Source organism: Pituophis catenifer, unplaced genomic scaffold, assembly GCF_029215685.1.
Source record: "Pituophis catenifer annectens isolate HBS135680 unplaced genomic scaffold, rPitCat1.0.hap2 SCAF_11, whole genome shotgun sequence".
Lineage (NCBI taxonomy): Eukaryota > Metazoa > Chordata > Lepidosauria > Squamata > Colubridae > Pituophis > Pituophis catenifer.
This window is the reverse complement of record NW_027256891.1, coordinates 8825321-8838371: the sequence shown is the minus strand read 5'-3', so window position 1 is coordinate 8838371 and position 13051 is coordinate 8825321. Positions and strand designations below refer to the sequence as shown.

Genomic DNA, 13051 nt, shown 5'->3' with positions numbered 1-13051 from the left:
TAATCCAAAATCACCTAGTTGGCTTTCATGCCTAAGGCAGGACTAGAACTTCCAGTCTCCTGGTGATTGGCCCAAATGCACCCAGCTCCCTTTCATGTCTAAGACAGGGGCTAGAATTTACCAGCTCCTGGTAATTGGCCTAGTCACCTAGCTGCCTTTCTTGCCTAAGGTGGAACTAGAATTCACCATTTCCCTGCTCTGTAGCCTGGTGCCTTATCACTAGACCAAGCTAGTCACCATGGAAGCAAGTGAGGAGTGGGGTGCAGTAGGTTAAAAGCTATAGCTTAGCATAATGTTCATGGTCTATTGTAGAAGCTTCAAAGATTGGGTTTACGCAGCATCATAAGGCTAAATCTAACTAAGTGCCTTGTAGCTTGTTTGGATTGCATAATTTCATCTTTCTTGGAGTAGAGTCTGAGAATAATTAAAAGAAATATAACTTTAGAAATAGTCTCTCTTTTGGCAGTAATTGCTGGCAGCTGGTAAGACCATATTCATTGCTGACACTACATTATGGAAGTTATAGCTAATTTGAAATGAACTCATAGAAACTAGGAGTTTGACAAAAAGAGTCCAATGAGAATAATTTTAGATCCTGCCTTCCATTGAGGACCTGTATAGTGCATGAACCAGAAAGAGGGCTGGGAAAATATCTACAGACCCCTCACAACCATGGACAGAAACTGCTTCAACTCCACCCCTCGGGATGGTTCTATAGGGCCATGATGGCAAACCCATGGCACGCATGCCAGAGGTGGCACACAGAGCCCTCTCTGTGGGCACATGCATCGTCACTAGCTGCTGACCAGCTATCTGGCGCGCATGCACACGACGGAACCCGAAAGAGCAGCTGGCCACCGCACGCATGCGCACCAGCCCACTGCTCTCTTCCAGGTTCCGGTGCTCCAGCACGTGCGCACAAGCCCGGTTTTGGCACGGTGCCGAAAAGGTTAACCATCACTGCTATAGGGCATAGCATGCCAAAACAACTAGACACAAAGACAGCTTTTCCCCTAGTGCCATCACTCTGCTGAACACCCAGTTCCCACAGCACTGTCTTATGTCTAAGGATATTTACCCATGTAGTAGGGCTGTATTGCTATTATCCTTGTCGTCTTTTTATCTTTGTCAACTCATTTCTCATCTTCCCTACTATCTTCTCTTATTGGGTATCTTAAGATTTATCACTTGTTGTTTGTATCTTAATATTTATGATTGCATCTTACGATTTATGATCTATGATAACTTATAGCTTTGTTGTTTGTATGTACACTGAAAGGTTATGCACTGAAGACAAATTCCTTGTGTGTCCAATCACACTAATAATAATAGCCTTTATTGTCATTGTACATCATGTATACAATGAAGCTGGTTGTATACAGTTGGCCAATAAAAAATCCTGTTCTTGTCAGGTGTGCCTGCATTCAAGACTCAAGAAAGAAAAACTCTACAAACTCCATGTTTGTAGAGAAAGGTATTTTTACTGAGTATGAACTGAATGCAGCGAAAGCAAAGCAAAGCCTGAGGCAATAGGCACGAAAATTACATATTAAAAGCATCCCCCAAATCTCTCCCCCCAAGCACCCAAGTTGAATGTCCAATCCACATCTCCCCAAGGTTTCATGTGGGATACTTCTTCGCCCCCCCCCCCCCCATCTATCTGGTATGCCAGAGCAGTTGACCTTGACAGCTATCAGCTCTCTCTGCAACTGCTATGAAGACAGTGAGAGTTTTCCTCCCTTTTCCGAGACATCTCCACCAGCTCACTTTCCCCCCTCCCAAATACCAGCAATGCCTCCCCACTCCCATTACAATGGCAGCCGAAAGCAAGCAAGCAAGCAAGCATCAAAGAGGCTGACTGTTCTCCGTCGTGCTAATTGGATAATACAACCCGTGAATTGTATTATCCTTCATCATGATGAGAAGAAGCATTCAGGTAAGACCAACACTTATTCTATTCTATTCTATTCTATTCTATTCTATTCTATTCTATTCTATTCTATTCTATTCTATTCTATTCTATTCTATTCTATTCTATTCTATTCTATTCTATTCTATTCTATTCTATTCCATTCCATTCCATTCCATTCCATTCCATTCCATTCCATTCCATTCCATTCCATTCCATTCCATGATCCAGTTCTGCATCTCCTTAAATGAGTTATGAAGTTGAGGTCCCATACTACATTTTTGATGACAAATGATTTTGGATAAGTACTCCTGACAAATATAAAGAAATAAACTGGGTCACTCTTGTCTCAAATAAATGCATCACCAAACTCCTTTGTGACTATATCTGTCTACAGCAAGGTTCCCCAAAGTGACCACTATCAACCCCCAAGAAATGATGGGATTATCCAAGGTCAATAATATTATTATTTATAGTACTATTACAGGAAGTCTTTGACTTACAGCCATTTGTGTAAAAGACAGTTCAAAGTTATAACAGCACTGAAAAAATGACATGAGCATTTTTCACACTTATGACTGTTGCAGCATCCCGGTGGTCACGTGATCAGAATTCAGGCACTTGGCAACTGGCATGTTTTTATGATGATTGCAGTGCCTGGGGTCATGTGATCCCCTTTTGTGACCTTCTGATACACAAAGTTAATGGAGAAGCCAGATTCATTTAACAACCATGTTACTAACTTAACAACAGCAATGATTCACTTAACAACTGTGGCTAGGAACGTTGTAAAATGGGGCAAAATTTACTTAACCCACTGACTTGTTTAGCAACAGAGGTTTTAGCATCAATTGTGGTTGTAAGTCGAGGATGACCTGTCAAAGTCGAATGGGAAATGATGAATCATCTGATGCTTCATGAACTGGTCAATGAACTAAACAGTTTGTGATCCCTGATCTAGATGAAGATAACTTTCATCTTCATACTAAAAAAGTGTTGCTTTTTTAAAGTGTGTCTTATGGGATCATTCTCACAAGTGACCCAGAAGGACATTTCAAAGACGTCATCTTCGCTAGCTAGTTTGCTTCTTGATTCCATCAGTTGTTCCATCCTGCCTCTACTTCTTTGCACAACAGAAGGAGAGGTTGAGAATTGGGAGGTGGGGATGGATTTTGGATTAGAACAACAGCACTATTCCCTGTTAGTTAGTTACGGTAGTTAGTTAGTTCCTCCTGGATGTCAGCAGAGTGGTTCAATTGTGAAATGGGTGGCATATAAATTTTATAAATAAATAAATGAACGAATAAATAAATAAATAAATAAATGTATGTTGTCCTGGGAATATTTGAATAGTAATCATTGCAAGCTTTAAACGTCTGATTGAGTAGTTTAAAAATAAAATATGAGTAATTTCTTTCATGTGTGATTTTTCTGTCTCTATGCATTTATGTAAAGATGCAATTAAATTAAATAGAAAGACCTTGATGCTAACTCCTTTTTGTTTTGTTTTTTTGTTTAAATATCAGATTTTTCTACTGGCTTGTCCACCTTGTCATTTCATCATGATTTTATTCAGGTATGTGAGTTACCACCAATACAGTAATTTGTTTAAATGATGACCGCTTCTGTAGCTTCGTTGCCTATACTTTATGTTGAAGAAAATTGACCATCTGTAATTTGTATCTGGCTGAATGTCTATGGAAATTCTCAGCCATCCAGGTCATGGTTGTCCCAAAGGTATTATTTTTTTCTTCAAAAGGCAACTGGACTTTCTTTGTTTTTCCTTGGAGACATTTTGATTCTCACCCAAGAAGCTTGAGTCAGAACTGAAGAAGCTTCTTGATAAGAAGCGAAACATTTTCCAGTGTGATGTTCGGATAATCCATGCATGGGTTAACTCTCCTCTATTAACCAGAGACCGAGTTTAGATTTTTTTCAAAGTGTTTAGCCATGCCTCCTTGCTCGATGAGCTTCAGTCTTTTTCACTCAGTCAGCTATAGAGACTTGAGTTTTGCTTGCTCTAGCAATTAGAATTTAGATTTCTTGTTTTAGTTTATTTAGAATTTTTGTTTTTCTGGATTTTTGATTATAGAAGGAGCTGAGAGTCTGGAATTTGTGAGGAGGTGTTTGATTCCACCTTCCTCGGTGCTGGGAGGTGAGTTAGACGCATCTGGGCTCCAGACTATCTTCCCTGATCTCATCAAAGGCAGCAATATGGAGTTCTGTCCCTTCCACGCTGGAATTGCATGTGAGGCTTCACATTGCCAGTTCCTACAATTTGTATGCAGCATCGTGATGACATCTTGAACCTGTTCCTGCCAGACCTGTATTTCTTTATTCTGAGTCCAGTATCTAATTTAGTACTGGCAATTGTGTGAGTGGTCATTTGGGGCGCAGCCTTAATATCTGCATTGAAAAGTGGTGTCCTTTGGTCTTAATTGGACTAGAGTTAATTCTGCCTGCTAACCTTAGGCATCTCAGCAGCCTTATTGCACAGGTGTATATTATGGCTGATTCAGCTCTGACCTCTGATATTGACCAGCCTACTAGTCCTCGTAAAGCCCATAGATCACAACATTCTGGATCTAAATGAGCTAAGATGACCACTAGGAGTACATCAGCTAAAACACAACCTTTGTTATCTGGGTCGTCTTCAAGGCCTGTTGTGATGGACAAGGATGCCTTTAGACACCATAAAGCCTTGGAAAGGCAATTTGATAAAGCACATCACAGCGCCCAGGCTGCAGACTACCAGCAATCTTCTGCTTCTGAAGTTATTTTGCTTGCTCAGGCTGATAATGCCCCGTTACTACAGGGCAGGGCTGAAGGACTCCAATTATTACCTACAACTGAGGCTGGCAATCATCCACAGTCTCTGTTTACAGCTTCTCAAGCAAATTCCCTTGCTGTCTAGAGTATGGCGGCAATGGAGTTCCGTGGTCGGCCAGTAGCACGGTGGCAGGTTCCAGAGGCTACTTTCACCTCTACCACAGTGGGGCTCCATGCGGAGGAAGGGCAGGCACCTGCTCAGCCAAAGGCTTTCATTTCTGAGACTCTGGTCAGGATGTTGGTGGCTGGGATGCAACAAGGTGGTCAGACACCAATCATGGTGCCCAATCCAAGGCCTCAATTGGCAGCTAATCTGGCTGATAGGCCTGATTCTCCCTCTCAGCAGGATTCCGTGTGCAGTGAGGATTCAGTGCTGGAAGAGGATTAGTAGCCAGAATTAGAATTTTCTGAAGACGAGGGGTTGATGCCTGAGAGGCCCATGTTTACAGGCCTTTTCCGTCCCTCAGTCTTCAAGTCCCTCCTCCATAAAGTTAAAGTGTCAACCAATTTTGGTGTAGTTGAGGGATCTACTGAACAAATTCAAGGATCCTTGAATCCTAATAAGTATCTGTTTATGATACCAAAACCTGAGCAGGAGTTTATTCCTTGTCCTTCGCTATTCTCCTATCCTGCTGCAAAGTGGTTCAGGAACGGGTTAACAGAGTCCAATCTGTCAGGAGACTGAGTCATAATTTTGTGGCCACGCCTCCATGTCTCTACTTCCTGTCCCAGTTTTTGACTCAGTCTGTCTGAGAGAGACATCTTTGGCAGTTGCTCTTCGTTCAACTCATTTTTAAACCAACTACAGGTTTTCTTTAATAAATTACTTTATTATTCTGTTGGTTAGTGTGCTGGCCACATCAGTCTAGGCTGATAAAGCCGCCACTACCAAGGAAAGGGCGGAGGCTGCCCCTAGGGGCCCAGGCCTAAGAGGCCTTACCAGGCTTGCTTGGTAATTCCCCCTCATCCCCCCCGCCGCTAACACAGCCACTACCACCAACACAGCCTCTATTCACCACCGCTGCCACTACCACCACCGCTGCCATTACCACCAACCAAATTAACTTCGCCACCGTCTTGAACTAGCGGCGAAGCTATCAGCTGTGAGGCAGTTCTGCTTGCCGCCGAAAATTTTAAACTGAGCAGCTGGGAAGCGGCTTGGATTTCGCTGCTGATACCGCCGCCACCGCTGCCAGCAGCCTCTTTGGATCGGAGCCTTCTCAGATGAGAAGCACTCTGCTGTGGCTACCACTGCCACCGCTTCTAGGGTGGTGTGGCGCTTCGGGAACCTTCTCCCTCCTCCTTGGGTAGTGGCAGCCATTTTAGAAGCACAACCACGAAGTGTGCTTCCAGCTTCGGTGGCCATTTTGGATTCTGGCGGCCGCCATTTTAAAAGGCCATTTGGAGGGCTTTTCCAGTAGAAGTGCCTAATCAGGGGGCGGCCATTACAGAACATTGCCAGGAGGCGTGTACAGGGCTGCGGCAGCCATTTTTTGCCTCTTAACAACAGAACACCCTTCGGATTTCTGCAGTTCCAAAGTGGTACCTATTTGAACGCCTGTTTCTTCTGCTACAAATTGGCAAGTATTGCCATTCAAGGGGCCCTGGCACAAAGTGTGTGTGGGGGGTGCAGGCGCAGGCAGCACTCAGATTCGCCCTGAGTAAGCCGCCCTTCAGCAGACTCCTTCTGTCTGTCTGTCTTGAGCCAGCTAATTAGATTTCTTCTACTTCCACCAGCTTGTTGATCTGCCTTGTTCTTCAATTATGGCAGATAGATCACAAGACAATATTGTGGTTACCACCCATAAGAACACCTCCTGCAAATCTAAACATGGTTGCAGGGCCTCTCAACAGCCCAGCGCTGAATTAAAGGATATGGAGCGCAGACAAAAAGCCTTGGAGAAACAGTTCTCTATTGCAGAAAAGGGGGCGGAAGGGACCAACGCGCTACACTGCGAATGGCCTCCGGGTCTCCTGTACGCCTTTCCGCCCTTGCCTCTGATTCCAGCCGTCATCCACAAGATCATCGGAGAGGAGGCAGAGGTAATCCTGGTGGTGCTGCATTGGCCTCAAAGACTGTGGTTCGCGGACCTTGTTGCTCTCTCCATTTCACCACCTTGGAGAACCCCCTCTTGGAAGATATCTTTCAGCCAGGGGGTCCTTCTACATCCAGAGCCGCAATGGCTCCAACTGACCGCCTGGCACTTGAAGGGGTCCTCTTGAGGCGAAGTGCATATTCAGACAGGGTCATCCGGACCATCCGTAAACCGTAAACAGTCCACAATCTGGATTTACAATCACACCTGGCAGGTATTTTCTCGCTGGTGCTCTGTGCGCGGCATTAACCCTGTTTCAGCTTCTGTTCCACAGGTGATGGAGTTCCTGCAGGATGGTCTGGATAAGGGACTAGCTCACAGCACCATCAGACATCATGTAGCTGCTGTCTCCACAGTCCTGACGGGCAGGGAAGGAAGAGTCCCTGGCCCTGCATCCCGACATCCACAGATTTCTCCAGGAAGCCAGTAACTTTTGGCCCCCCCTCCCCCCGTCATACACCGTTATCCCATGTGGGATTTGCCTAAGGTTCTGAGGGCATTCACAGAACCTCCCTTTGAGCCTCTGAGAACAGCTAGCCTTTGTCTTCTCTCACTTAAGGTCCTCATATCCGCACGGCGCATCTCAGAACTAGCGGCCCTCTCTGTGAGGTCTGACCTCTCCATTTTCCACCCAGGCAAGGTAATCTTGCATCTGGACCCATCCTTTGTTTCCAAGGTTAACTCCTGGTTCCATAGGGTCCAGGAGGTCATTTTGCCTAACTTTTGTCCTTGGCCCTTAAAATATATATCTCCCGCACTGCGCCTTCCAGGAAGACAGAGGTTCTGTTTGTTTCTTTTCAACCTACTTCCCTTGGTACCAAGGTGACCTCTTTTTTTTTTTGCTTTAATTTATATGCCGCCCTTCTCCGGAGACTCAGGGCGGCTTATAATGCGTTAAGCAATAGCCTTCATACTTTTGTATATTTATACAAAGTCAGCTTAGTGCCCCCACAAAGTCAGCTTATTGCCCCCACCTCTTCCACTATAGGCCATTGGATCAGGGTATGTATCACCCGCGCCTATGAAAGCAACTCACTGCCACCACCTAGACGAGTCACAGCATGTTCCACTTGTAGCGCAGCAACCACAGCTGCTTGGGCCACACAAGCCTCCCTTGAGGTAATTTGCCAGGCGGCTACCTGGCCCTCTCCTTTGCCTTTTATCAGGCATTATAAGCTTGATGTCTTCGCCTCAGCTGAGGCATTCTTTGGGAGGAGGGTTCTTCAACAGGTGGTTATTGCCGGGTGTGATCCAGGCCCTTCGGCTTCCTGCCTGTAACACTGCAGGCTTGGGTATGTCTCATTCCTGAACCACTCTGCAGCAGGATAGGAGAAGGGGCGTTTGTCCTACCTTAAATGCTGATTCTCTCCTGGCTGCAGAGTGGTTCAGCCCCACCCTTTCCGCCGGGGCCTGGATCCGGAATTTACTAATGTTCTAGTCCAGATTCTCTTCCAGGTCTTTCTTCGCCGAAAACTGGGACAGACATGGAGGCGTGGCCAAAAAATTATGACTCAGTCTCCTGACAGATTGGACTCCGTTAACCTGTTCCTGAACCACTCTGCAGCCAGGAGAGAATCGGCGTTTAAGGTAGGACAAACGCCCCTTTTCTGAGGTGATTCAGAGACCATGGAATCAGCCTGGTTCCCTGGCCGCTCCTAGCAGACATGGCAAAAAGCTCTATTGTTCTGCTCCAGATTTGGAGCTGCTCTTGCAGTTGCCCTCTGTAGATGCTCCAGTGGCTAACCTCATGTCTTCCAATGTCCTTTCCAATGACATAGTGGATGGGCTTAAGACTGAGGACAGTCTCTGCCCGGACTCGCAGAATCTTTTAAAAAAGGAGCTCATGGAAGCCGAGAGTTGCCATCTCTTAGACATACGAGCTATAGAGCAGGCACCGCTCAAACAAGAAAAAATCGGGTTCTATTCCATCCTGTTCCTGGTACCCAAGAGTTTGGGGGGTTGGAGAGGAATTTTAAATCTCAAGGATCTCAGTCATTACATCTTGTACAAGCGATTCAAGATGCAGTCACTGCGATCAATCTTGGGATGCATCAGGCAGGGCGATCTCTTACAGTCAGTGGACCTCAAGGAAGCTTACTTATATGTTCCGATCCACCTATCACATCGCAAATATCTCTGGTTCACTTATGCCAATCGTCATTTCCAATATTGGGCCATGCCTTTCGGCCTTTCATCGGCTCCGAGAACATTCACCAGACTATTAGTGGCTGTAGCAGCAACTGTCTGGGGGATCCCGGTACGAATACTTTACTACTTAGACGACATTTTGATTCTGTTGTCCTCCCCGTCGCAGGCGGCACAGGACAGAGAGATGGTGATTTGTACTCTCCAACAACATGAGTTTTCCCTCAACCTGAAGAAAAGTCACCACAACCGACAACCTGCATCATTCACCTGGGGGCGGTGATCGACTCGACAAAGGCCAAGTGTTTCTATCAAAACATTGACAAATCAGTCTCAGAGAGTTAGTGACACATTCTGTCCCAACGGTGGGTTATATTGCTCATGATATCACAGTTGCTCGGGAAAATGATTTTGTGCATTTCAATTGTGCCTTGGGCTTGACGTCATGCTCGTCTGCTACAATGGTTTTTACTACCATTCCAGAGAACGGAGCAGCACCTCCAGGACCAGGGTGGTCATTCCACCACAGGTCCGACTTTCCTTGAGACGGTGGACGTCCCTGGCACTTCAAATAGGATGTGTGTTCTGGGAACCCGAATGCATCATGGTGACCATAGATGCAAGCCTTTTCGGCTGGGGCGCACATTTGGATTCTCAGGTGGCTCAGGGACAATGGTCCCCAGCGGAACAACAGCACAGGCTGGAGTTGAGGGCAGTGCAAGTTGTTCTCAAACACTTTTGAGGCACAGTGACAGGTCAGCATGTATTGATCTTAACAGACAATATGGCAACGAAAGCACACATCATCAGAGAAGGGGGCACTCGATCCAAGTCCCTCATGGACGAGGCAGAAAGACTGATGAGCTGGGTGGAGAGGTACACACTATCTCTGAAAGCAGAGCACATCTCCGGCAATTTAAACGTTCAAGCGGATTGGCTGAGCAGATCGCATCTGGATCTATCAGAATGGCGTCTCCATCCACAGTTGTTTCAGGATCTGGTGCGGAGATTCGGTCTACCCATCATCGATTTGTTTGCTCGGCTGGAGAACAAACAAGTTCAGCGCTTTTTCTCCCAGTTTCCGAGCCCAGGGGCAGAAGGCTGCAATGCACTCAGGTATCCTTGGCCGCAGGAACTGTTTTATGCATTTCCCCCCATTCCACTCATTCCAAAGGTACTTCAAAAGCTGTTACTCAAACGCGCAGAGGTTCTTCTGGTGGCACCTTATTGGCCACACCGTCCCTGGTTCGCCGACCTAGTGAGTCTATCGGTATCCCGACCCTGGAGGATTCCTCGGGACAGGATCTCTCTCAGCCAGGGAGTCATTTAACATCTGGAGCCGCAATGGCTCCAGTTGAACGTCTGGCACTTGAAAGGATCCTCCTGAGAAAAGATAACCTTTTGGGGAAGGTTATACAGACTATACAGGCATCGAGGCAGGAGTCCATGAACTGGATTTACCATGCTTCTTGGCAATCCTTTTGTCTGTGGTGTTCCAAACAGCACTTAGACCCAACTTCTGCATCCCGAGGTTCTAGACTTTTTTTTTTTTTTTTTAATTTGATTTATATGCCGCCTTTCTCTGGAGACTCAGGGCGGCTTACAATGAGTTAAGCAATAGCCTTCATTCTTTTGTATATTTTATACAAAGTCAGCTTATTGCCCCCACAAACTGGGTCCTCATTTCACCTACCTTAGAAAGGATGGAAGGCTGAGTCAACCTTGAGCCTTGGAGAGATTCGAACCAGCAGAAATTGCAGGCAGCTGTGTTAATAACAGGGTGCACTAAACCCCTGTACTATCAAGGCTCTTTTTGCAAGCAGGCCTGTACTATCAAGGCTCTTTTTGCAAGCAGGCCTCGACAAGGGATTGGCTTCCACTATGTTACGTAGACAAGTGGTGGCTTTGTCTACTGTACTTACCTGTGACTCTCACTGAACGCTATCTCAACATCCAAAAGTTCGTTGTTTTCTCCAAGGTGCACCGCTACCCGATGTGGGATCTTCAATTGGTACTTCAAACTCTGACGTCTTCACCATTTGAACCACTGGGTTCCATCTCTCTCCAATTTGTGACTCTAAAGGTTGCCTTTCTCCTGGCTATTACATCAGCTAGGAGGATTTCAGAACTGGTAGCCTTGTCTATTAGAAAGGACCTCTGTATCTTCCATTCCAATACGGTTGTACTGCGGGTGGATTCCTCCTTTCTGCCCAAGGTGAACTCTTGGTTTCACTGTGCCCAAGAGTTCATTCTTCTGGATTTTTGTCCAGATCCTCACTATCCACTTGAAGAACGATGGCACACCTTGGACATAAGGAGGACCCTCCGCAGGTACATTAAGAGGACAGCTTCCTTTCGACAGACAGAAGTGCTTTTTGTATCATTTCATCCTTCGTCAATGGGCTGAAAGGTATCATCTTCCACAGTGGGCAGATGGCTGAAGGCGTGTATTTCAATGGCATATGAACTCAAGGCCAGACCATTACCAGGCTGGATTTTGCCACATTCTACTTGCAGTGCTGCAACTTCGGCTGCTTGGGCTACCCAGGCTTCTGTCAGTGACATTTGCAGAGTGGCTACGTGGTTGTCGCTATCACAGTTCATTTGACACTACAAATTAGACAACTGTGCCTCGGCTGAGGCGTCCTTTGGATGATGGGTGTTGCAGAGTGTTCACTCCACCCAGGACCTAGGGATCAGTCAGCCTCCCACCCATGGTCCTTAAGCTTGGGTATATCCCATGCATGGATTATCCAAACATCACACTGGAAAACGGACGTTGACTTACCTGAATGTCCCTTTTCAGGGTGATGTGAAGATAATGCATCCCGCCCTTTCGGCTTCCTGATCCTAGCCTGGGTGGTGGTTTTGTTCTTTGTTTCTTTCTGCAGATTCTCTAGTGAACCACGCCTTCGTGAAAAAAGATTGAAGCTCATCGAGCAAGGAGGCGTGGCTAAACACTTTGAAAAAAATCTACACTCAGTCTCTGGTTAATAGATGAGAGTTAACCCATGCATGGATTATCCTCACATTACCCTGACAAGAGACGTTCAGGTAAGTCAACGTCTGTTTTCAAAGAAAAACAAAGAAAGTCCAGTTGCCTTTTGGAAAAAAAAAACAAGTACCTTTGGGACAATCTGTAGCTGTTCTTTTCTTTATCATTGGATTTCTATCCAGCCTTTCTACCTTCATGCTTTGCATATGGATCTATTTTTTTATTTCCCCCAAATAAGGATTTTCCCTTTCTGTTATATTAACAATTGCAATTGGGTTACATCTTTTGGAAATGTTTGCAATGGTAGCAGTACCACAAAGGATGTCTCATGTTATGGACCCTCCATTTGGATGCCTCTGGTGGATGTACACAACAGGAATTCCCTTGGTTGGCATTCTGATGTGTACAGTAAACTGTTGTCAGAGAGTAATCTAAGTAATTCATCTGCCATGGCAAGAATATCATATTATATATAGAATCATAGAGTCATAGGGCTGGAAAGGACCTCGGAGGTCTTCTAGTCCATCCGCCTGGCCAAGGTAAGAGACCTTATACCATCAGGGGCAAATTGTTGTCCAGTTATTTCTTGAAAACTCCAGCAATGGATCACCCACAACTCTGGATGCTTCATTGATTCACCATTCCCTCTATCAGGAAATTCTTGCTTGTATCAAGATTGGATTTCCTTTGATGAGCTTTAACTCATTGCTTCTTTTCCTGCCCTCGGGTAGTTTAGAGAATAGGTCAGCCCCCTTATCTCTGGATATTGGAAATTCCCTCAAATATTGGAAAATGTCTATCATGTCACACCTAAGCCTTCACTTGGTTAGGTTATACATGCCTAGTTTACTTAGCTGTTTAACCATTATATGGTTTCGCCTCCAGATCCCTTGTCATCTTTGCTGGTCTTCTCTGCACTCTTTCTAGGACCTCAACATGTAATTTAGTTCCTTCTTGGGAAAGGGCTGTCCTTCAAGAAGTCATCTTGCTAACTGAGCCTTGAATGTAGAAGTTTGTGATCTTTAAAAACAGGAAGAGATGAAGTTGGATTATTTTGCCCTAATGCAGTGCCTCTCA

At 45.5% G+C, this 13051-nt stretch overlaps 1 protein-coding gene across 1 annotated transcript in view; it reads left to right on the top strand.

The window, feature by feature from the left end:
- TMEM164 (transmembrane protein 164) overlaps positions 1-13051 on the top strand; it is a 46826-nt gene that overhangs the window by 20387 nt on the left and 13388 nt on the right. Inside the window, exon 2 of the mRNA XM_070952076.1 lies at positions 3436-3485. Coding sequence (XP_070808177.1) covers positions 3436-3485 — 50 coding nt within the window. The remainder of the gene's footprint in view (positions 1-3435; positions 3486-13051) is intronic.